The sequence below is a fragment of the Dermacentor silvarum genome, chromosome 6 (genome assembly GCF_013339745.2).
Source record: "Dermacentor silvarum isolate Dsil-2018 chromosome 6, BIME_Dsil_1.4, whole genome shotgun sequence".
NCBI classification, from domain to species: domain Eukaryota; kingdom Metazoa; phylum Arthropoda; class Arachnida; order Ixodida; family Ixodidae; genus Dermacentor; species Dermacentor silvarum.
Genome location: NC_051159.1, coordinates 94,013,331 through 94,040,129, shown reverse-complemented (window position 1 = coordinate 94,040,129; position 26,799 = coordinate 94,013,331). Strand labels below are relative to the sequence as shown.

Genomic DNA, 26,799 nt, shown 5'->3' with positions numbered 1-26,799 from the left:
ACTTGCTATTTCTTCTCGTTTGTTTTCTATCTATAGGAAATACTCACCTGGATGTTCCAGGTAAGTTGCTTTAATTATTGATCTCCTTTTGTTTTCTTCCATGTAAACTGTAGGCAACCTATTCTGATTTTTAATAAAGTCAATGGTGTTAATAATTAAGCTCTAGCATTGACAAGTATAATTCAATCTCATCTTATCTGGAACTAGTTGTTCAGTTCCAACAAAGTATTATAAATGCCATAAGTAAAAGGATCAATGCTGTTGCCGCAATATAGTGTAGAGTAGAATTAAAATTTTTTTAGGTAATATTTTTGGGTGTGTGGGTAAGAATTTCAATGTCCAGAACTAATATGAAATAATGCCGTGTCAAAATTTGTTTTGTTTTCTAATCAAAATGGACTTTTCAATTACTTAGTTGCCACAAGGTCAATCAGTCTGTTTAAGAAAAAATTACATTCCAGTGTTTTACGTGCCATAACCATGATTGAGGCACCAAGCAGTCGAGAACTCTAGAATAATTTCGACCACCTGGGGTTTCACGGGTACAGAAATCTAAACACACGAGCATTTTTGCTTGTCGCCTTCATCAAAATGCGGCTGGATTCGAACCCGCAACCTCGAGCCCAGCTGTACATGCAATGGCATAGCCATTGGGCTACTGCGGAGGGTAATCTGTGTAAGAGGACTACATAGCAATCGTCCAAGGTGTTCCACAAAGTCTGCCATACGTGCTAATAATCAGGAAATGATTTCCAGAAAAACAAAGCACGAAAGTATGATAATGAAATGCAATAAACAAGTGGATGGTGTTCTTAATGGTGTACGTCAAGTTGTATTCAGATTTAAATCCTAAGAAAATGGTGAAACTTGCTTTACGATGGACTATAGATAAACATTTTATTATGTCAACAGGCGTTCGCAACAATGGTAGCACAAGGAGCAGCATCAGCGATGGGTCCGGAATCAGTGCTGCCTCTAGCCGGACCTATGTGAGCGATAAGTCACTGCTTGTCGTCGAAGCAAAGGAGAACGGTGTCATCAGGTATGGCATTGATCTCATTCAGGAAGACACTTTTTTTGATGTCTTCCTATACTGACATTGTTGAAAGTGGATGCTCTGCCTCTGGAAGTTAATGAAAAAGGAGTGAATTGTGTATAGATAAAGCAGGTCTTAATCAGCACATGCTCTTTCTTTGCTGGCTAGAGGATCATTGTTTCTCAAAAAAGAAATGCAAATTAAGGTACAGATTTATACATCCCTTGTGCTTGCACCTTCTAGTGACATTTTGTGTTGTCTAATGGGCTGTTTTTAATTTGCAATGACAGTCAACATTCCCAGGTATGTGTTATTTTTCATAGTAGCCAACCGGAAACCTTACATGCCAAAATATAGTACTAAAAAGTGAATAATGTACAGTGTCAGAACTTGTTCATGTGGTCAATCAGTGGCAATAAAGCTTTATAAATTGGTTTTTGGTAAAAAAAAACAGAAAGCTGTTACTGACGCTGTCACCCATTTCTAGTTTTTCAGGAAAGAGAAGTTAATAGCAAATAAATTGACTGATATCTTTACTGTCGAGGTCCTGGTAGGCAACTGCTGTTAATATACCTTTAATGAGGACACAAACACAAGGTGCACGCTAAGCTAAGGATAGCTACTGCCTGATACATAGGACAGTAAAGTGTGATGATTTCTGCTTCATTTCATAAGTGGCACAGACATAATACAAGTGCACAGCATGCTTTCTTAAAGGAGCCCTGAAGCACTTTTAAACATAGTAAGAAAATGTTACTGATCTGTAGAAGAGGTTCCTATGGACAGGTGAGCTAAATATGATTGCATTGCATGCAGCAGGGAATTTACAGTATCATGTCAAGAAGAGAGAAATCGCTTGCTCTCGCCTTCGAAATGTCATCGCAAGCAGCAAAGCCCACCAACAGTTATTGGCTGATTTCGTGATCACGAGAACATTCTCAGTAATACTATTATTGCTAATTTTGAAGTAAATATATAAAAAAATTTATGTCCGTGATCTCAGGGACAGAAAATGCATTCCATCTTTGCACTGCCAGTCTACACACAACAGGCATAGCTGTTTGGCCTCCGAGATAGCATCAGCGTGCTGCGTTGCGTAGATGCTGCGGCTGTCACAGGATGCTGCGACGAGCCCTCTCACCGCTGAAAAGCTCAAATTTTGGACAGAGCCTTGCCCTACCTCCCCTGTGTAGCTTCCAGCATGCTAGTGCAGATGAAAGGAGAGAGAAAGCCACTCATCGGTGTGATAACTACGTCTGACTCGGCTTATACTTGAAAGATTTGAAAAATTTGTGCTGCAGGAGGTTGTAAGGTGACACCCTTTAATAGTGAGGCTATTCTATGATTAGTTAGAGAAGTGTTTCAGATGCCCTTTAAGGACAACGGGAATCATTAGAAATGATTCTGACATGTGCAGGAGGTGGACACGTGATCATTTTACTGCGACAGCAGTGCTCAAAATTGGGTTTATCTTGTCCGTCTGTCCATCCGTCCCATCCGTGCATTCTGCTACGCTGACGACAACCGTTCTCATCCTTGACGACACACAACGCCGATTTTTGGCATTGTTAGGCCACCTAGTCATTCCCAACTTTGCTATTGCCGCAGAGTGAACAAAAACTAACTCTCCCATGGATTCCTGGACTGAGGATGCTGCCTGCCTATGGAGAAGACTCTCGCCTGCTCATTTCTTTATTGAAATTTATTCTTCCTTCTCCTCTCCACAACCACCAACACCGGTGTTTGAACCAATGACAGTGAAGCAGTGCACGCTAACCACTGAGCTATTGCGCCACAACAGTGCTCAACACAGACTCTGAAAGCAGTGGCGCTTGTGCATTTATTTCGGAGGCTGTATTGTAGTGGACGAGGATTACATTATGTGGCACTGCATAGAAATTGTTCTTGACAAGATGGTGTGTTTGCGTGCAGTTCTTCGTTGCCATGCTCGTGAAAACAGCTTCTGCAGCACAAAGGAGGCGCACATGACAATGATGATGATAAGCCTCAAACATGGCACATACCTACAATAGAGGATGCTCTAAAAATAAGGTGGTTAGTAGAAAGCAATGTTGAAAGCATCAACAACATCACTGCCAACAGCGATGTTGCAGCGACAACGCCACATAGTTTGCACAGTAGCCCACAGGATTCACGGCCACCAAATGCCCTAGGTATATAGCAGCACTGCAAATGTACAGGGAAAATTAGATGTCTCAAATCTCATAGGCGGCGCTGGATCATTTTGCTCTAGACATCAGTTGTAGTAGAAGTTTTGGACTCGGAGTTGATTAATCCCCAGGCAGAACCTTGAACATAAGTCATTGAGCCTGAAAAACAAAAAGCCTTTAAACAGCACCGGCCCCGTCACCTGCAGCCATGATATTGATTTACACAAAAACTGAATTTTAAAATGGTGTAAGAAGACTTCAGGTTTGAAAGTCATCTCAAATGCAACGTTGCAGTCATGTCAGTCAGATAGGTGTTTGAGCGGTGTGTTACTGAACACCAGAAACAAAAAAATGTCCCTGTTTTCACAAGCTCTAAAAACATGTTACACTGACCACAACGCTACTTCACCTTGCTGACACAAAAACAGTGAAAATAAACAATGTTGCACCAAGATTCTCTGAAAGAAATATATTCAAATAATAAAATGTTTCTTTTTTTTATTGAATTAGAAAATTGTAGAACACAGACACAGACGTTCCTTTCTCTGTACGTGTTCTACAATTTTCTGCTGCTCCAAACCTCGAAGAATGAACTTACTAGCTCCTTTAACTACCCTTTAGAGTAAAATGTTGGACCACCTCAGAAAAATAGCACACACTTTTTACCAAAGAAGTGCGAATAAAACTTTCATAAAGCTATACGTTCTAACTAAATAAATCTTGCCTACTTAGACAGGGAAGGCTGAGAGTGCCAAAGTCTGCCTATGAACACCTTTACAATTTTATAATAACATCATGCTAGTGTCGACCACAAGGCATGTCAGTGGACTGGTAGTTGGGAAGAGCGGTGGGATCGGCAACTATATGCGTGGGCATGCAAGATGATTTCCAGTTCAATGCCATCTGCGGTGCTGTTCGGTTCAGGAGTACTCTTTGCCGCTAGAAGGCAGCCTTCAGTCAATGCTCGTGCGTCATTGCTAAAAAAATGTCACAGTTCCGCCCTAAGGGCGAAGCAATGAATGCGATAGCAACATAGCAATGTCATACGAAGTAAGGTGAGCGGCTTTGGTAGCAATATGAATTGTAGTAAACATGAGCTGATTAAGTAAGCAGGTGTGCTGCGGCGTAAGTAGACTGACATGAAGAGAGACTCGATGACCACGAGAAGGCGCGTGTGAAACGGTGGTGTAGATGAGAAGCGCTTCCCGTGGGCAGCGCGTGCGAAGGGACACAACTGTAGTGCTGCACTGCCGATCCGGGCAGCATTGCATGTGTAGCGTGTGTTGGAAAATGTGGCCCGACTATTACTAACTGAATGAACAAGCGTGGTGTGAGCGCGCACAAACAAACATGAATAGATCACACTGAATGACTGCAGACAACGACAGTCAAAATGCTGGCAGCGAGCCCATACGCCGCAGCGGGCGAAGATACGTGCGGTCTATCGCTTCAACGGAAACTGAGCGGCGAATGCACGGCGCATAAAGGTCAGAGCCGTGTGGAGATAAGAGACGGTGCAGACGAGCGACGAGCGCGCGGTTGTTGGCAGAGTAGAAGTGCGCCCCCCCCCCCAGCGCTCCCTCCGGCGCTGGCTTCCCGCTTCCTTGCTTGCGCGTGGGTGATTGAGTGCGTTCGCTCTCCGTGATAGCGCGTGATAGGGAACCTCACGGCGACGGCGACAGCGACGGCGACGACGACGGCGACAGCAGAAATCCGGTTGAAGTGTCCCCGCACGCTTCCGCTCGGGCATACGCGCGCGGTGAAGATTTTATCTATAGGGAACCTCACGGCGACGGCGACAGCGACGGCGACAGCGACGGCGACGACGACGGCGACAGCAGAAATCCGGTTGAAGTGTCCATATAATTGCTATCGCAATAAAAAAAATTGCAAGGGTGTGCATAGTTCGAATTCCACAACATGCATAGTAATACCATGCAGAAAGGAAGTTGCGTACATCACAAAGAAGAAAACGTCGGACGTATTTATCTAATCCACACTATTCTTTCTGTACTATCACACAATTATAGTTACCATTCAAATATCATAATTTTTTAATATTCTTGCTTATGGGTATTCAGAAAGGTAGAGGCAACCCTGGCTCGGGTTTCTGCAATATTTTCGCTGCAGCCACTTCAGTGGATGAACTGGTAAAGTTCACTGATGGTAACACGAGGTCGTATCTACCGAGCCATTTTTCCCTGTATTATTTGTTGGAGCTCTGTACCCACATAATGCTGCAAATATGTTCATTCTATTTGTGTTTAGTGTCAGAAAACATTCACTCTTAATAACTGTATCCATAGTCATATTGCAGTATGTCATTGAATGTTTGCTAGACTGCTACTCAAAAAACTGTTATTCTCAGTATTGCATGCAACTACAGTGTTGAAGAGCAACATCTGTAGCCATCCAGCATGTTTCAGAGTGTCAACAAAATTAGTGAACCATAATTTCAATGAAAAATATCTGTTGATAGTTCATCTGCAAAAATATATTCATAGAAAGAGAACCTAGTTTTCGGGGGAAATATAAACAGAAAAGAGTACACCAACTTATGGGAAAATAATAAACTGAAAATGCTGCACCTTAGTTATGCAGTATTGATTCCAGGAATTATGGTATTCAACCACCAAAGGTAACATTATCCAAGTTTCCAAAGATGCAAGAAAGAAAGCTGCAGAGCAGCTAAAGTGCTCACTTTGTGCAGCAAATAGCATACTTAATTAAGATGGATCTCTGAAACCTGGGCACATGGGAAGAGCTTGAAACTTTTATAAATGCTGAATAATATGTGCAGCACACAGCTTGCCGTAATGGTCACTGTGCTCCACAGAAATTGTGAGTTTATCAACTAGGATGTCTGTATTGTGAACATAACTGATCATCAGGTTTCCTCCTTGAATCATATTTGTAAATAATTGAGCAATATTTTCTCTCGCAGGCATTACTTGATCCCTCCACATTTGGCACATCGCAGTAAGTGGCGGAGGAAAGGTGTCAAACTGCACATTTTCAATGATCACATATTTGTGGCCAAGCATATCCCAGGGTAAGAGCCTTACAGACATTTACATTCTAAACCACTTGCACTATCCCTTATATGAGGCAGTTCATGCACTCATATTGTTCATGTGTGTGGCAATAAGTGTCACAAATAGAAATAAACATGTAAATGCTTAATATGGCAGGTGATTATGCTAGCAGTGATGATGCCAATTGGAAGCTATTGCAAATGTGTACGCAAGGTTTTGCACAAGTTCTGGCAGAAACTGGAACTTGCCTGCTAATGTGCCTTTGATTTGTCAGTGTGATTCTTTAGCTTGCTTTCTTAGCCTATGAGGGAATTTACTGCATTTACTGTATGCTGTATTGTAAGAACCTGTTGTTAATAAAATTGTTGTACGTTTAACAGATTCTTATGATGTGATTAACATTGAGTGTCTTGATATGTAGTATTTAAGCAAACATGGCAAGAAATTTCATCTCTGCTGTCATTTGTATCGATATTTGCATTTTCACTTTTAGAAACTGATGCCTGCTTAGTTTCTGAAAGTGTGACAATAAGAAATTATGGACTTAGGTATGCACATCCAGAAGTTGAAATGCCTAGAATAAATTTACTTCAAGAAAATTGGAAAGATCTAATATATTGCATTACCAACCAAAATAACATTGCTTTCATATTCTCACTCTTGCAGAGGAGTTCAGTGTCACGTTTGTTCAAGGCTACTGACCAGAAGGCTAGGAAAACAAGGTTACGTCTGCAGAGGTAGGTATTTCTGCTGTTATGGCCTTCTCTGTGTTAATGGGGATTTTGAAAGAAGGAAATATGGCATATTTGCTTTTTGCATGGTCTACCCTGCAGAGAGAAAGAGTACTGTGCGTCCTGTTCTTATGCCATGGCCTCTTGAACAATTTCAGGTTGTAACCTGCTTTGCCACAAGTCTTGCCATGTGAAAACAGAGAGTATATGCAACAACAGCTCTGTGGCGACCATGCAAATGTATGTATGAAATGCTTCCCTGCAATTTGACAAAATGACATTGACATTTTAAAGAGGATAAATATCAGTTGGTAACCTGTGTCTCTGCTTTGCAGTAAAATTATTACATGCAGTGAACTTTACAAGGGCACTTATTTTTAAGTTCTATCACTCACATTTAATGATGGCATTGACATAGTTCTAATCATCTTGAGAAATCAACCATAGCTTCGAAATTCCTGAGTTCAATCAAACAGAAGTTGAGCCTAGCAGTTGCTTAAAATGACTGTTTCAATTTCTTTCAACGCTAGAAAACATGTACCAGTTTTCTGTTAAACATATTGTAAGGGCTAACTCACAATCTGTACTCCCTTAAAACTGCGAAGAAAGATTAATTTTTCGGTTTCTTGTCACATACTTTATCACAAATGACATTTTATGTAGTGTACTACTACTCCTGCAGCCGATGAGGTATATGAATAAATATTCTCTTGTCATATGAAGGTACTTACATCCTGATGAGAGTATTTGCTCAAGACCTGCTAATAAAGTTAGCTTGTAATCATCAGAGCAGTCTAGCATAGTGCAGATGTTCCTGTGTATTTGTACATAGGAATGTGGAGAATGTATCTGCGAACAGCAGCCTTGGTGGCGATATATCTTGTTATTGTTATGATCAACCAAGAACCACTAGACATTTTTGTTGCATGAATATTTAATATTAAAAGAAAATTGCACAAAAATGTATTTGTATTGATTACGCCACTGCCACATGTTGATGCCAGCAGCTGAGTGGAACACACTCAGCAATTTTCGTAAAACTTGTGTGCACCTTTAATATACACATCACCACAGATCTCAAGCAACGCAGCTGTTTGCGTTTATGCTGATATACACTTGCAGTACCAGCATATTTGAGATTCAACTTCTTATATTGACACCACAAACACTGAGATGCTGAAGAACACATATGCTGAACACAATGCCAGGCTTTTCCTCATTGGCAGATTTTAGTGTCTATGTTGCTCCAGCATCATATTTCAAGCATTAAATTTTACAATGCAAGATTTGGTGGTTAATTTGCATGGTCCATTTGAAAGTTTTCTTCAGCATAAATGGGAAAACCTGCATATCACATCTGACAGAGTGTACATTATTTTACTTTCATTTGTGTATCTTTGAGATGTATTGATCTATGACTCAAATATCAATGTAATATTTTCACCAAGAACTTCTGCAAAGATGTCATACTGTAGCTGATCATAAGGCCTGAATTGTACAATAGGCACCAAATACCAGCGCCTCCTCTATTTTTTCAATGCCAGTGCAATCGCTCTCTGCAGTGAGAGCTGTTGGTTCACCTTAGCTCAGTGAATTGCCGTGATGTGATGCTACCTGGAAGGCACGACTGCTAGCATCACGCGTGTGTCTGAGCGCACGCCACTGCCGTTCCGGACGAGAAGCTGTGGACACATCACGCGTCTGTCAGAATTACTTCCTCCGACTTCTGTCGTGAGGCGCCATTCAGAAGGTACTCTCCCCCACCACCGTAAAACAGGCACAAACGCTAGCTGACGGGGAGAGTAGGAAAGGGCGATCGGAGAGGGTGGTGAACGGTTGGATTGGTCACATCTGGCAGGCATTGAAAAAAATAGAGGAGATGCTGCAAATACTGTACTGCAGGGATCCTAGAGCACAGTGAGATACTCATGTACAATGTACGTTCAACATACATCTTTTTGTCGCAGCTATGAGTTACAGTTCTTTTATACTGCTTGTACCTTTCGAATACTATTGCTGTACAACTACTATCCAGGTATAGTAACTGGTAACTGTCATGAAATATCTTACACCAATTAATTTCACTGCTTGTTTAACAAAGCTTGGGATTTTAATTTTCTTTTCACAGGGATGTAAGTTGAAAATTTATTGCATTCTCTACATATTTTGTTTTGCTATTTGTATATAAAGAATGCACTGGATGTTTAGCAATAATTATCTAGTGGTATAGAAGTGTGGTGCCTCAATACAGGGACGTGGACACACCTCTAGGCAACCAGTGTTCGTGACAAAAAAATTGGCCATCAATATAATGGGGTTATGCACCTTGCTTAAGTGGCTGCACTGCTTCGTGCATAAATTCATACTATTATTGAAACTATTGGAATATTCGGGTGGTCGTGTCAGAGCACTCTAACAGGGCCACAAAAATCTTGTAAAAGAGCAACTAAGCATTACTGCTAGCATAAGCGGACTTCACTGATGATAAGGAAGTGGGATCATCACTTTCATTCCCGTTTATCTTTTTGTTATGGTTTTTAAGTCGCTTTTATTCTGCTTCGTAGCTCAGCCAGAGCGCTCTGAAACAGCCACCCGAATATGCCATATGTGTGTGCAATATTTCGAGGAAGTAGCTTGGCTGATAACAGTCCCAAAATTCTGTCAAATGTGTGGTAGACAAACTTATATTGACGCCAAAAGTCTGGGAGACAATCATTCATTATACAGCATTAAAATTCTCGCATATTCCATAGAACTATCCCTGCCTAGCTGCCGCCGCACCCCTTATGAATTTGCTCGCATACTGTCCCAGTCATGCACAAGTATGAATATATTGCCTTTAATGGTATATTGTCCATATATAGTGTACTGTTTCCTAATATACTGCTTTAGGTATTATAACCTCATAATCTTATTATGACCTTTAGGTGTTATATACCTCATCTCGCCCCTTCATCAATAGGTACAATTGAAAAGCAGTTATGTTCTTGTCAGGCAATCAGTGAGCAGGTTTAAATTAACTTTGCTACATTTTTAAAGAATAACTGAGATTCGAGTCCTTGTCTGAGAAGATTTTTAATTTCGGTCCTGAATATTTCATCGAAACCTCTTCAAAATTGAAAAGTTACAAAATAAATTGAAGCATAATGTTTACTGCTCTATACCTTCTCACATCTCTTCAAGTGTCGTAAGCAAAACATATCAGTACATTAATTTAGACTTTGTGTGCAACCGTTGTCTTGGTTATGTAAATAAAAAAAAATGTATTTTACAGCCACATGTAATGTGATAATTTTGTCTGCTTGAACACTCTTACATATCTCATTTAGTAGGTGACATCATATGTGTTTGTTGTGGAGTTGCAAACAAAGGGTTAAAATATACAATTTTCAAGATTTTTGTAAATTTTTGTGGAGAATTTGATGAGTCAAGCCAAAATTATACTTCAAACTGTCAGGGAACCTAACATTATACTTTTTTCAGCGCAATAAATTTTATACAAATTGATTTATTGGTTGCATAATCATGGTATATCTGCATTTCATGAGAAGGACACAATGCACTGTACCTTAATCTCAAATAACAATATCATAATCCTTGTTAGTGTATGGCTGTGTTGTTGAATGTGTTACATTCTGAGGTGCCGTGTTTTCCCATTTCTCAACAATGAGCTGTTGATTACGGCAAAAACTAGGACCGCATTGCATTTGTGCATAGTGCTAGTTTTGGGGTATCAATCTGCAGGCATGGGAGAGTAATCACAATTTCTGTTGATATATATATATATATATATAAAAGTCTACTTTCTTTTAAAACTTTGAAGAAATCAAGACCATTTCAGAGATTTGTCTTGTGAGCTGATAATGTATCTATTTTTGTGTACTGGAGCATAAACACTTATTGGTGCGGTGAATTTTTTTTTCTTAGGACTTAGTGCGCTGCAAGGATAAACTGGATATTGAGCCAGTATATATATATTTATTTATTTATTTATTTTTATTTTTTTGTATGTGTGTGCACACATATAATTACGGCACAGATATCTTGAGTTTCGGTTTGAAAAACAAAACATTATGTTACACCTTCTGTCCTTTTTTTTCTATTGTACTTTTGTAGGTTTGAGTTTTCATTTTTCTTTCGGGAGTCTGGAAGCTGCTGGGAGAAATGCACATGAATGATTTGTGACGTGAGGCAGGCTTACCTTTTGTTACCTGCACTTTTGGCCAATATGCAGCACGCTTATTTAAAAATCAGTACAACTGCTATTTCGCACTTCTTATATCATATTGATCTGTACTAAAGAACAAAAGGCTTTATCAACGTTCATCTTGTATATCATGTGGGACATTGGGGCATTGCTAATGCTAGCTTATGTATTTACACTTATGTTTATGTGTGCATCTGTTTTGTTGTAGATTGAGGAATAAAATAAGATGTATACAGTGTACAGCTACTGTATTTCTTAGAAGCAGCATCAAATAAATTATTTTTAAGTTTCTTCCATGATTTATGTAAGAATTCTGTTCTTATTTTCTATAGTTTTTTATTTGATGCAGTATTTGTTTAGTGCAGAAGCGTGGAAAAATTTATGTAATAAAATATTTTTGGAAGTAATTGACAATCAGACTGTTGTGATGTTAACATCAGAACTCAATATGCTAATTCACTGCATATTTTTCTTTATATATTGCTTTGTTGTATGAAATGCTCACATACCTTTTAAACATGTGTCTGATTTGCAACTGCTGCCTTGCTATCCTAGTTTACAATTTCTGTGTTCTCTCTGGTCATCTCTTCCCTTTTGTTGGGGGCTTAATACTAGCTGTCATAACTTGCAATTAGTTAAGGCTGTGTATGGACAAAATGGCGTGTATAAAAAGATTCTGCTATCTTTTTACAAAATACAAGAACTTGAAATATATATTCCTTTTGAAGATTGTGTCTCCTCGCAAATACTTATAGCTATACTTTTCACAGCACATCATTCCATTGATTTTAACAGCTTTCATGTTCTTGCAGTGGTCACCTTGTGTTCAGTGTTGCCAGGTTAGATTGGCAGAGTAGTATAGTAAATATGAACTTTGGCTATGATTAGAAGTAATTGGCATATTTCATTATTTTTTGGGCTCCATGTAAGTGAAGACAGCATGTATGCATGCTACCCATTAATTCAAGTTTGTACCGTTAAAGGGGTTGAGACACCAAATTTTGAGGCTATCAAAAGCCTGCTGTAGGCTTCCTCTGTATGCAAGGACACTCAACATGAAGTGCTGGACACAGCAAACGTTCAAAATATATTTTAATTCGCTTCCAAAGAGTGCTTAAATCCTAGTTCTCACGATCGAGACCCATCGCTAGCGCGATTGACACCGATGTCATTGTGTTGGAGGTGTAACGAAAGCTTTAGTGACGTCATACCACATTAGAGTGACGTACAATGAGCGGGGACCCACAGCACCGGGCAAGCCTAGAGAGCCTTGAATCTAGAGTGCAGTAAGCCGCATTGGACGTATTCGTAGAGTCGGAATTGGAGCTGCCGCAGCTAGTCATGACAACTGTAGGCGTGGTTTTGTTTGCCTGCGCTGGTACAGACCGTGTGTGCGAGAGTAGACGATGCAGCAGTGCGTGCGTGCCAGCTTTGTGGGTTCACGTGACCAAGTTTCTTAGACAATGATGTCACTGTTTACCTCGGCGCCCAGAAACCGAAACCGAAAATCGTTCACATAAATAATGCAATATTAAATTACTTACCAAGAATATATGAATCTTCGAGCATGTATCATGCTTCCTGGAGCAATAAGAAACGTTTGAAATAAAGAACGCGCAAGCCACAAATTTGATGTCTCAACCCCTTTAAGCCAGGCAGTAATGTAACCCTTTTCATTTAAGTTTTGTTGGGCGATACCCTAACTTGAGGATGCTAATACCACTTGATATATTGGCTTTAGGCCAACATCGACTCATTTCTTTTGGTGTTGCTTGCTTTGATTTATGAGAAGTGAGGTGATCCTTCCTAGAGGTGACTGGGTCATGCAGAATCTATACATGGGACTTGCACATATGTATGTATGTTGCTAACAGGTTTAAAGCATATAATAAAATTTAATAGAGCAATGAAGTGTTGGTAAGGATGTTTATCCAAAGCTTTTACCATCTTAAGGATTGTGTGAGCATTGAATTTGTATGGAAATGAGAGCTAATTAACGAAGAATGAATGGTGACGTTGAGCATATATTCAGCAGTGGGATATATTTCTGTTGCTTTTTTTCTATTCTATCTTTGCATTTTGTTTTTTGTTTTTGAGCCCACCTTCTTATTTTATTTTGGCTGTGTTGTTTCAGGGAACCGGTGGAAGATACACATCCACCACACGTGAAGACAAGTTGATGCGAGCAATCAGAAACTGCTGCATAAGAACGTGACACTGCGCAAGACTTTCTTAAGTACAGAGCATGAAGTTACTTTGGTTGTTTCCATCCTCAGTTAAAGCGAATCACTTTGTGTTACTGCATTTTGCTCCATTTGTGGCCGTTTTCATTTACTGTGAACCAGTTTCCTTATAGCCTTCAGGCAGCTCCTGAACATTGACGCAAAAGGTTTTATGAAGTGCTTATCTTGAAACTATACGAAAGCTGGATGCCCGTCGATAGCTATTGATTTCAATCTGTAAGCATCAATGACGTGCACGAATTAAGTGTACTCAAACATCAAGTGTACTCAAACATCCACAGAATTGTGAAATTATTACAACCAGCCTTCAGTACCGTAAGAGTGCAACACTAAAGTTGCTCTCGATCTGGGAAATAAAAAAAAAAAAAAACACTTTGATAAAATTTGTTCATTTCACTGAACACACGAGCATACAAAATTGCTTTCACATCAAATATTAACCATGAAGCACTGAAGCTGTAGACATTCGGAGTTTAAGACAACATGGTCAGATTGCTTGTTTGCCCTGCAGTGCCTTGAATAGAATGAGAGCCTTTGTAACACCCATCGTATCCACAGCACATGCTGATGTGTGCTGACTTGATAATCAGTCCATCGGCAAGATGCCCATGACATTACCAAATGGTCACCAGCTGCTAGGTCACCAGGCGCATCATGCTAGCTATCGTTATTGCAGTGAAGAGTTCCTCTTTTACTGCACACAATTTTTATTATGTGATGCGAAGGTCATTTTGCTGGCGCCAAGCCGGTCTACCTGACTGCAGCATGTTATGCACAAAGAATGAGCTTCTTTGTGTGATTGCAAATGTGACCGACTTGTTTCAATGTGATGACTGACATTCTTGGGTAATACGAAATCTGTGCAGCCCGGAAGCCCAACGTGAAGCAGTTCGATTTTCACCATGGTGGAAGCCATCAAATTAACTTCGTGCTCATTGCTTGCTTTTATGCGTTCAATTGTTTTTTTATGCCAATTTTTTTTAACAGGTTGACTACACAGAGTTGTGTGATGACATACCTGAGACAAACTTGCAGTTGCTCATGACTGCCGTCAAGTCATAGTCGTGTACACAACATTCTCCCATCAGACATTTTTGCATTCATTGCCCTTTATAGGTCCTTCCCTGGACCTATAACGTGTAGCTTTGAAAGAGCAGTGTGAGGCCGCATATTTTGTCAAAGGAGGCTTGAGCGCATTTGGCATGATAATGTGAGCAATATCTGTAGTGCAATAAAAGTGTTGAAAATTTGCTAGTAAGGCATACTATAATGTGTTCTTTTATATATATTATATATATATGGATATTGATGTATATAAACTTAGCACGCTTTTTCGTTATCTTTAAAATGACAACAGCTTGTATGAATTTCACTTTATGTATGCCTGTTTATGTATGTGCTTACATGTTTTGAGACCTGTGTAAAATAAACTCAGGTGCAGTCTGTAAAATGTGTAATTGATTTAAAATGCTTTGACATTATTATAGCCTTTTTTTCCAATGAGAAAGCTATCGCTAATGATCTGTTACATTTTAAATTGAGTGAGAAAGCAGAAGGCAATCAGTCAATTAAAGCATTCAATGCAAAGAGAGAGTTTAATTTAGCAACATCTTGTTATTTGAATTTGCATCAATGCAGCTATTTCAGTTTGCATGAGCAGGTATGTTCACTCGATTGGCATTACTTTGAGTAGTGGTTGCCACTGCGGTAAAAGCAAAATTCCAGTACCATATCAAATGAGAACCATTTAGTCTAGTTTGGTTTATCTTTAGCTTATGCTGCTACTAATTTTGTCTGGAGCATGCTTTTCAGTGAATCACCAGTGCTCATGACTGGAGTTTCTTAATGAGAAATACATGTATAATGGATGCGCGCTGATAGAAGTTGTTGCACATGCATATTTCCTGTTGCAGAATAGCTGTTCAAACACACAAGCCAGGTGCATATTTGCAGCATTTTACTATGCCCTGTTTGAACACTGTTTTTGTTCAGGGTTGAGTATGTAGCATTGGTTGATTTGAACATGACTAAATTGTAGTGGGTTAAAAAAATGTTGAAAAAATGCCTGAAAAAAAAAAACCTTATTTAGTGATATGATTTTTATAACTGGTTAACTATGTCAAATTTCGTACCAATGGTATGAAAAATAAATGTAAATAGTAGTAATATATATACAAAATAGCAACTCTGTGAGACACATTGGTATGCTAGCTTTCTGGATAGCATGGCATATTGGAAAAAGAAATGTGCACCTGGCCTAGAAGGAAGTGCCTGTAAGAATAGTAGTTCATGTTTTAGTAATTGCAGAGTTATAAGTGCAAACTCTGATGATGTGGTGTTTATAAAGATACCTACCAGAAGAAGCATATGAGCTTAAGCAGACACGAAGAAATGATGAGAGCAAATTAATGGCTGTATCGTTCACCCTGTTGACCACGATTCAATAGCCATAGGGACTTACTACAAAGTTTGTATCATCGCCATGGGTGTGATTTAAACACACTGGGTAACATCAGAAATATTCCATGCTTATTTTGTCAACATTTTTTCTAGTCTTTATATGAAGTTAAAATGCCTTATTCACTACAGCAGTCATTTAATTCCTTCCATATAACCTCATATAAAGTGAGTGAAAATATCTTAATTGAAATGGCACACTTGACAACATTCCACTGGCTACTGAGCGACCGCACATGCTGGTTGTAATTGATCCATGTGGATGAATGTGCAACTAGCATTGCAAAAATTTGTTCAATAGCTAGAGAAAAGTTGATTTTGTGTGAAGAACAGGCATGGTAAAAAATTTCATGAAAGCTAACCCAATCGAAGAACAGTATAAGGGACTGTTATGAATGTTCAATAAAGTATGTCAATGTGTGCATGGAAACATAAAATTTCTGTTCAGGGCACTAGTTACACTTGGAAAGTGATGTGCTTAGGCTGCTCTCAAGATAGCTGACTTCTCGTTCGGGAACAATTGCTAGTGCTTTTTATTTCATTATTGCAATCGACTGCTTTTTAGTCGACGTGCGTAACTGCTGTGCATTTCATGAACAAAAGAATGTGTAAGTGCTATTTTAGGAGCTTGTTAATGTTTGCTCACGAGGTAAACGGATAACTTTTCAAGAGCATGTTGCATAACTATCTATGCTGCTTTGTTAATGGTTCCAAAAATAAATTGTTGCACTGGTGCATACCATTCTCTGTCACTTCGCTTCCCCGAAGTGTATGTTTGTGAAAAATGTTCCAATATTTTTCACAGCCTCTAAATGTTTGTTACTTTTTATTTGCAATGGCCATATGATACTTATTTCTGTGAGATGTGTCAATATGTCAAGCGAACTGCGATGTTGTGATCCTGAATGCCACGTCCGGTCACCGGAAGAGTTTTTGGTGTGATTTTCCTTTTTGGTACTGCTACATCGAACGAATGTCTTCATGTTCGATTGAAATAAATAAGTAGGTTTTCATTTACTCATGTGACTGATGTCTCTGGACTACATTTCTTAAAACCAGGAAAGGTTAATGAAAACTGCTTATTTACTTATGTGCTATGGCTCTCGTAAGAAACCTTGGCATATTTGTCAATTTTTGCTGTTTTGTGTTCGCATTCTTGTGCATGTCAGGTCCTAAAGTCCAGCAGCTTCGATGCTTTCAATATCATAAGAGGGTTTGGCCAGCTGCAAAGACTAAGATCCACGTGGTGCCATTACTCTTAATGCCTGTTCCATATTTGCAGCCATGGCTGTTAATATCACTTGCTGACACTTGCCTAACTAATAGATGAACGAACAGCTGCCATATTAGAACATCAGAGTGGCATACGTGTGATATGTAGACTGATTTTGCATGCTGCCAACAGTAAAATTTTCTTCTGCTTTCACTTAGGACAAAACTTATCCCAGACCTATAATTAATTTAAAAGTGCAGTCTAACTCTTTCATTGTCATGCCCATTTAAATCTATCACAGGCGATTGATGATTTCGATCACTGATTTCTGCACTTTGAAATCGTTTCTCAGGTACCTATGCTATCCAGAAGGTAGTCCAGGAAAAGGGCTCTAAAAATCAGGTTTAGCTTTGTCTGTGGCAGAAGTGAGTTGTTATGCTACATTTAGTAAATAGAGGCATGTGTGCTGTGACGAAAATTTTCCTTTCACCACATCTGAAAAAAGTGCATGCAGCTCGTGATTATGGTGCATCAACATCAAATTTTTTTGGCCATGGCACCAGTGGTAAGTCATGGGCGAACATTACAGTGTCAGTTTTATGGTCTTGCAGTGCTGAAGGATAATAATGTTGGCAGTTAAGGCTGAAAGCTGGGCTAGTTGATTTTAGTATGTTGACATATATTTACAGTGCGGGATAAACAAGCACGAAGAAGACAGGACAGGTGCTGCACAGCACCCAGATGATACTACACAGCACCCAGACGGCCTGCACTGCCCAGATGGCAAACACATGTCCATATTATCTTCATGTTGTGTGTTTTTATCTTTAACATGATTAGTATTGTCTGGATACTTTTCGCACTTTTCAGTCTGCGGGTGTCCAATCAAAAGTATTCGGCAATCGTGCACTCTAAGAACAGTTGCACCCTTTGGGGCGTATTTTTGCCATAGAACAATAATCGTCATCTGACTTGCGTGGCTTTCCTTTCTTTAACGCTGTGCACCCGGCCCTTCTCGGTCATGAACGACAAGAGAGTTATCAGCGGGACACAGCGTTCTCGACAGGAAAGTAGCAAGTGCAGAGCTTTCAAGATAGGAAACGCAAGCAAGACAGATGACGATTATTGTTGTGTGGCAAAAATGCACCCCAAAGGGTGCAACTGTTTTTAGAGTGTGTGGGTAGTGCAGTCTAAAAATGTGGGCCTAACCTCTTTCACAGCACTCTTCGATGAAACAAAAAATACTTAAAAATAATTTTTTGCTGCTGAGCAGAATCGAACCTGCGTCACTCAGGTGCTTCAAGCACAGCAGCCCGACGCTTTAGTATCACTGGAGGGATTAATACTCAGTGTTTGAACGCGCCTGTGCGCCACGCATCACAGAGGCCACGCATGGACTTCGCAGGCGTGCTGCTAGACGGCGCAGTGTGTCGAGAGGGAAGCGTTAGAGAGGAGCCCGACTGCGGTACATGCATCGTACATGACGCGTTTCGGCGGCAGTACGGTGTGGCTACATTTTTCACTGCTAATCACATTAATGTTGACATTCATCGTGCGATGGATCCTGTGCGATTTTTTACGTGCTGCAATGTCAAAATATCGGTTTAGTTTAGTTTAGGTTTGTCCTGAGCAGTTTCATTCCTTTAAATTGCACTACAAAAGGTATGCCGAACCTCCAACATGCAAAACGGTATTTTCTTGATGCTTTAGAACCATTTGTCAGTTTGCCAGCTTTGGTCAGTTGTTCAGAATGGAGCTTGTCGAGCAGCTGCTGGATCTCAGCATACATCACGAAGATCTTCCTACGAAAAGAAATACCGGATTGAACTTCAGCACCAACCCAGGAAGATATAGAATAGGCGATACTGCAACATGTGAGCGTAAAGTCGAGAAAAAAAAATGTGGTTGATCCCTCTTATATAGGAATCGGTATAGAACACGAAAGTGAAACGTGTCTTGACAGAAGTAGTGTAATGTTTATTGCACATTGATATATAATGTCTATTGGTGTTTTGTGGCTAAAGCGCCCTTAGGCGTTGATGCACCCACGCTGACGCCTGGTGGCACGTCTCCTCCATCACGACTACCAACGTCGATGACCATGAGCAACCGTCGTGCATATGGAAGCTGCACTACGATGCACACGCTAGCACAACGCGAAAGACGAAGCACGTAACTGACACACTAATACAACGCGCAAGACAAAGCACGTAACTGAATCGTCACCGAGTCAAATCAGCGCGTACAGCGCGTCGTAATTGCAGCCTCCGCGATCAACTTCAGAAACATTTTCAGAGCTAATTGCGGAGGCCTCGCTCCGCTGTGCTGAGTACGGTGAACGCCACCACCTAGGTGGCGTTGGTAGTGCTTCTTGATGCCAGCGTCCCTTCGAATGCTGGCATCGAGGCGTCGTAGTGCAGAGACCACCGAAGCGTTCACTGTCGGTGCGAGTTAGTGTCATAATGCAGTACTTCTCTTTTCTGCTCGTAGGCGGCGGCACCGCCCCGAGCAAGAGCGCGGGCACACGGAGGAGTGTTAGATATATAAGGCGCGTCTGTGTAGCTGTCTGCAAATGTGTTGTGGCGCAATGGGTTAAACGCTCGGCGATCTATCGTCGCGGACCGAGAGGTCGTGGGTTCGATTCCCAAATTTTGCATGTTTGTGGAACTTTTTCTTCTGGTTTCTTTCTTTGTATTATGTTCTATGACGTATTTCCGTGACGTCAGTGAAGTCTTGGTGGACCCCGGCATAAAACACTTTCGTGTTAAAATTCGCAGTTTCGCCCGACAGGTGAAGCATTATAGTGATATCATGGTGTTACACAGCTACACGAATTAAAGAGAAACTGAGACTTCCACCCAAATGTAGCAATTCGCTACTATGGAAACCCAACCGGGTTCCTCGAAAGAAAACCTCGCAGTTGAAGAAAAATTCGTCCTGGTCCGGGACTCGAACCCGGGACCACCGCCTTTCCGGGGCAGCCGCTCTACCATCTGAGCTAACCAGGCGGCTAGCAGATGGCAGGGCGAAGTCGAATTTGTCGACAACTCGAAGCAAAGGCAAGTATATGATGTAATAATTCAGCGGAAATCCGCTAGGTGGAGATAAGTAATTAAAGAGAAACTGAGACTTCCACCCAAATGTAGCAATTCGCTACTATGGAAACCCAACCGGGTTCCTCGAAAGAAAACCTCGCAGTTGAAGAAAATTCGTCCTGGTCCGGGACTCGAACCCGGGACCACCGCCTTTCCGGGGCAGCCGCTCTACCATCTGAGCTAACCAGGCGGCTAGCAGATGGCAGGGCGAAGTCGAATTTGTCGACAACTCGAAGCAAAGGCAAGTATATGATGTAATAATTCAGCGGAAATCCGCTAGGTGGAGATAAGTAATTAAAGAGAAACTGAGACTTCCACCCAAATGTAGCAATTCGCTACTATGGAAACCCAACCGGGTTCCTCGAAAGAAAACCTCGCAGTTGAAGAAAAATTCGTCCTGGTCCGGGACTCGAACCCGGGACCACCGCCTTTCCGGGGCAGCCGCTCTACCATCTGAGCTAACCAGGCGGCTAGCAGATGGCAGGGCGAAGTCGAATTTGTCGACAACTCGAAGCAAAGGCAAGTATATGATGTAATAATTCAGCGGAAATCCGCTAGGTGGAGATAAGTAATTAAAGAGAAACTGAGACTTCCACCCAAATGTAGCAATTCGCTACTATGGAAACCCAACCGGGTTCCTCGAAAGAAAACCTCGCAGTTGAAGAAAAATTCGTCCTGGTCCGGGACTCGAACCCGGGACCACCGCCTTTCCGGGGCAGCCGCTCTACCATCTGAGCTAACCAGGCGGCTAGCAGATGGCAGGGCGAAGTCGAATTTGTCGACAACTCGAAGCAAAGGCAAGTATATGATGTAATAATTCAGCGGAAATCCGCTAGGTGGAGATAAGTAATTAAAGAGAAACTGAGACTTCCACCCAAATGTAGCAATTCGCTACTATGGAAACCCAACCGGGTAGAGCGGCTGCCCCGGAAAGGCGGTGGTCCCGGGTTCGAGTCCCGGACCAGGACGAATTTTTCTTCAACTGCGAGGTTTTCTTTCGAGGAACCCGGTTGGGTTTCCATAGTAGCGAATTGCTACATTTGGGTGGAAGTCTCAGTTTCTCTTTAATTACTTATCTCCACCTAGCGGATTTCCGCTGAATTATTACATCATATACTTGCCTTTGCTTCGAGTTGTCGACAAATTCGACTTCGCCCTGCCATCTGCTAGCCGCCTGGTTAGCTCAGATGGTAGAGCGGCTGCCCCGGAAAGGCGGTGGTCCCGGGTTCGAGTCCCGGACCAGGACGAATTTTTCTTCAACTGCGAGGTTTTCTTTCGAGGAACCCGGTTGGGTTTCCATAGTAGCGAATTGCTACATTTGGGTGGAAGTCTCAGTTTCTCTTTAATTACTTATCTCCACCTAGCGGATTTCCGCTGAATTATTACATCACAGCTACACGAAGTAAAATTCGTAGTTTTGTTGGCCGTATAAATTACTAGTAAACATTCCCTTACCAGAAAATTGGCTGTGGTTTAGGTCTGGTTAAACCTAGTCGAGTAGCGATAGCTACAGACCGTCGACTGCGCTTAGGCTTCGCTTGTAGTTAGGCATGTTGTTATTATACTTAGTGGTTTCCCACTAGGCTAAGAAAGGAGAGACGTTGTGGTCAACCAACGGGTAAAACCAACGGCAGGAGCTGTGACCGCGCGGCGACTGCGACGAGGCGAGTTGCCGGAGAATCGCGTCCCGTGGTGTGACGTCACACAGAGGGCGCGGCGAGCGCTGAACGGACGAAAGGCAGGAGCGGCGACCGCGACGAGCCGAGTTGCCGGAGAATCGAGGGCCGTGGTGTGACGTCACAGTGCGGCCACGGCTCGAAGTGCGGCGATGGCGAAGAGGCGAAAACCTGGCGTAATGTAGACAAAAATGTCGCAGTTGCACCCGAAAGGCGAAGCATCAATTGCGATAGCAAATTAGTAGAGAGCTGTGCGGAGTAAGGATAGTTTTATCAGCAGTATAAACTTGGACATGTAGCAGCACCAGCAACGCGCAGAACTGTTGTCGACGCCGTCGGCGTTTTGCCCGCGTTCGCAACGAACGCGGGCGTTGGTGACTGTTACCGGCGCTTCTGGGGGCGGCTCGGAAGCTTTCGACGAGATCAGAACGGGACACTCGTCGAGCAGAGTCGAAGTATTTACCACCTTCTCGCCTCGGAACGTTTTTATATAAATATGCATTTGGTGCCGCAGCTAAACGTCGCCTCCCCTCCCTCCCCCCCACGGCCTTTCGCGCGACGGAAGAAGTCGCGTTTGCTCTCCGCCGTGCGTTCGCTCCCTGTGAAAGCGCGCGTCCCTCCCGCTCTTTCACTAGCACATACAGCATACGGCGCGCGGCGACGATTTCATCGCCGTTGGCCTCTATACGGAACCTCACGGTGACAGTGACGCCAAAAATCCGCTCGGAGTGTCCATATAATTGCAATTGCTATCGCAATAATAAGCAAGCATGGTGTAAGGCAAACACGCACAGGCAAACATGAACAGAGCTCACTCGATTAGCGTCAACACTCGCTGTCACAAGGCGGGCTTGATGAAGAGCGCGAGCAAATGGGAGCGAACGCTTCGGCTGCCTCTCCCTTCGACTAACCTTCGACGCGTCTCCGACCCTTGGGATTACATGATTTCCAGCACTAGGCGTGCGCGAAGACAGCGCACATGCAGCCATATCAGCCATCTCAGCTCACCTCTATATTTGCCCTGCCGGATACTAATAAGATTGGGCACAGGCGGCGCACGGCTGGGTTAGAGGGGGAGGCGCACGCTCACCTGTACCCCCTAGTGCGCGAATTATCGCGTGACCTCGCAACATTAATTGTAGTGGTTTATTGAGGAAAATGACGCTTATTTCTGCTGCCCAATAGAGAGCACGGCGCAGCGTCAGGGGAAGGGGAAGTCGGAGATAGAGATGAGAGGAAGGGAAGAGAATGAGAAGCAGCAGGATTCTCATCCGATCATGGAGGAGGCCGGTGATGAAGGCGATGGCCTGCTGGGGGCGAGCGCTTATCAATGGCGATGATCCCGTTGACCTCCACAAACTCCCAGAGGCTATGGAGAGCTCGGAGGTGGGGAGGCGACGGGAACAGGAGGTCGCTGGTTGTCACAGCAGGTAGACCCTGTTGCCTGTAGACAATGATGACCTTTGAGCAGTCCTGTGCCAGCACTGGGCAAGCATAGAGAATGTGCTCGAGGGTCTAGGGGTCGCCGCAACGTTCGCAGGCCGGGGAGGTGGAGCGTCCTCTGGCGTGCAGACGCGCCGCCACCCAAACACAGCCCGTGCGGAGTCGAAGCATCGTTGCGCGTTCCCTCCTGGTAAGGCCACCATCTGGAAGTGGCCTGGGATCCAACATTGGGAGCGCATCAAGCCACCATTCTTCTTGGCTCACCCTCACATGTTTCCCATCGCAGCCACAGCGTAGTGCGTGCAGAACGTCCTAGGTTCTAATCCTACTTAAACTTTTTACGGAACCTTACGCCAGCCACCCACCCAAGCAAAAAACACCGCATATCCACGAAGTGAATGATGAGTGGGCGAAGCACCGGGGGATCCTTCGGGTAACCGTGAATCCCGCGTACATTGCCCACTCGAACATGCAAATGAGTGACAACACATGTGTACAATATATAGAATGTTGTTTTATTGATCGTATATGGTATTGAGGTGCGGACTTCGTTTTCCCTTCATTAAGACTGCCTTGTGATCAGTGCAGCAGCACGGCGACGCCGGCAAGCGGACCCAGAGGCGGCGAGAGCGCGGGAAGCGGCGGCAAAACGCCGGAAGCGTTCTCTACCTAAGGTGGGTGGCGCGAGCTTCGCGTACACACACACACACACACACACACACACACACACACACACACACACACACACACACACACACACACACACACACACACACACACACACACACACACATATATATATATATATATATATATATATATATATATATATATATACTGTACATGTGTCCAGCATGTACAGCGCTTATATAGCCCTTGTGCACCGCAGCGCCCCTAGCGGACTCCATATGCAAACCAGAGCTACGGACAACTACGAGGGGGGGACAAGGCTCGGCCCTAAGGTGCATCGCCCCTATAAAGGAGCTCGGCAGGACATCGGGCTGACGCCCATGGCCAGTTTAAGAGACGAAGGCCCGATCTCGGTCATCTGGGTCGAGCCGGGCTCGGTTTTTGCACGTGGCCAATGTCTGCCGGTGGTCGGCATCGGGCCGACGTCATGGCCACCGGTTACTTCATTGTGGCCGGGCTTGGCCGCCGTACGGGCTGACTACTTCCGCACGACGGTCACAACGCGGCTTGTCCACGGCCAGCATTCTTTTGCCGGCATGTATATGTGGGCTTTTTAGATGCGAAGCAGCTTATGGTCGGGGCTATGTCACTCTCTCCCTCCATCCATCCATCCGCCGTGCGGCGTCCACACCCGCACTGCGCATCCTCCTCCCCCTCCTCTCTTTGTCTCATCTCTCCTCTCGGCATTCCTCCTCTCCTCTCCGACGCTCCTCTCCTCTCCGGATTGCGCAACGAATGGCAACACCTGGGGCTGCGCGCGTGATAATGCGAAGCAGCTTAGGTTAGAGGCGCGACGGTAGGCGCTGAATACTCCGCTGGGGGGCGCCACTGTAGCTCGCGGTATAATGACGCGCGCGCGCGCTCCGCTCCTCTAATTTTCCTCCCGCAACGCCGCGATGAGTGCCACGGACAGCGCCAGCGTCAATGCCAGTGTCAGCGCCGTGGTCGACCCCATGGCTGCTTCGCATACTACTCAGGGTTCCCCTACGGGAAGATGGTGGAATTTTTTGTTCTTTTTTTACTCATGCACTGAGTTCTGTTTTTTCTTATGTCGATTTTTAAGGCCCCTGGCGCAGATACCAAATATTCCGCTTCTTCAACAGAGTTACCTCAACTGCAGACATTACATTCTGGATAAGTTTCAAGTGCAGCAGCATTTAATTGAAAGTCGCGCTAATAAAATTTTAATTAATCGCTTTAGGGCACATGTAATGGCGGAATGAGAGGCCGTCAGCGCGCAAGACTTATTCAGTCGGAACCAGTTTTGTAACTATAGCACCAATTTCGAGATATACGAAGTAAAAAGTCAGCAAAATGAGTTGGTGTCCTGAATACTAACTACCCTCGAGCATTACATATATTCGCAGTGCAGCAAGAAAATACAGATGACACCAGGGCATTTTTGGCCCATATTTTGACGTATATATTGAAACTAGTACTAGTTACAAAATTGGTTCCAACTGAATAGGCCCTGTATGTTAACAGACTCATTTCCACCATAGCAGTATCTGCACTAAAGTGAATAATTAAAAAAAATTGGCCCGATTTTGTAAATTAGTAACTTTGCACTACTACTCCTTTAGAAAGTAATGTCCACCTGTTAAATGCAACCCAGATGAAGAAACCGATTGCTGGTATCTGCAACAAGAATATATATATATATATATATATATATATATATATATATAGTTTGACATAAGAAAGGGCACCCTGTATAATTCGCGTTTTAATTCATGCACACGTTTTGTGTCCTCAATCGCGCTATGTATATAGAAGGCGAGCGCTTTGTAGACAAATTATCGCTAGAGTACATTTCTGTTGACTTTTATTGAACTATTTAGATACAAACACAACAGAAACTGGAATACTTTGTTGTGAAATGCTGTAATAGTTGGTTAGTGGTCGTGGCAAACATAACATGAGGATTAATCAATGACAGTCTTGTATGGGTACTTGAAAATGTCCTTTCTTGAATTGCGTAAGCCCGTTTACCAGAGAACTCTGCAGCCAGGTCACTTGACTGATTCTCCTATGGTCACGGTCTGGTATCTGAAATACAGACATGTACTACGTAAGTTTCAGAAATGGGGCATGTGTAACTATTGTTTGGGTGCTGCATATCGGACCAGATGCTTTGTGGCCTCTCAGTAACTCTTTAGGCATTGTACTTAATTATGAACAGGTCCTGACAAATCCATGATTTTTCATGACAAAACCTAAATACGCATCGCACATGCAAATACAGTATCACATTATTTAGCCTTTAAACAAGCGTCGCGAAAATCTGACGCTAGCGGAGCGAAATTCGCCTTTCTTCAAATTACCTTAGGCGGGTCACCACGACTGCAACGTACATACACCGTGCGCACGGCATATGCAGGGTGTCCCAACTATCATGCACCAAGATTTAAAAATATGCGAATGCCACGTAGCTGGACAGAACCAAAGTAATGTTGTTAGCCGTCGCTTGGAGATAGATACTCAGATAATTTTCTTTTTGCATTCCGCCCAAATTCTGTGTGTGAGGAAGCCTGTTGCATCCTCGACGGCAAAAGCATCGCCACCCACACTCTCACGTGGTTCCCCGCTCACATGGGCTCCATCATGGGAGGCCCCACAAATCTCAACGAGCTGGCCCACTCCAAGGCGCGAGGTCTCGCTTTCCGCGACCATGGAGAACTCCCCGGCCGGCCCGCAGTGGTAGAGAACAGAGATCAACCGACAACATATAACGAAATTACGCAGCACTTTTATCTCGGCAGGAGAGACTTTCCCCTTCCTCACAAGAAGTTAAATAGAGCC

At 42.9% G+C, this 26,799-nt stretch overlaps 1 protein-coding gene across 1 annotated transcript in view; it reads left to right on the top strand.

The window, feature by feature from the left end:
- LOC119456788 (serine-rich adhesin for platelets) overlaps positions 1-16,906 on the top strand; it is an 88,335-nt gene extending 71,429 nt beyond the window's left edge. Inside the window, exons 14-19 of the mRNA XM_049669076.1 lie at positions 37-60; positions 913-1,042; positions 6,152-6,259; positions 6,909-6,979; positions 7,132-7,213; positions 13,315-16,906. Of these exons, the coding sequence (XP_049525033.1) occupies positions 37-60; positions 913-1,042; positions 6,152-6,259; positions 6,909-6,979; positions 7,132-7,213; positions 13,315-13,360 (461 nt within the window). The 3' untranslated portion in view covers positions 13,361-16,906. The remainder of the gene's footprint in view (positions 1-36; positions 61-912; positions 1,043-6,151; positions 6,260-6,908; positions 6,980-7,131; positions 7,214-13,314) is intronic.
- The last annotated feature ends 9,893 nt before the right edge of the window (positions 16,907-26,799 follow it).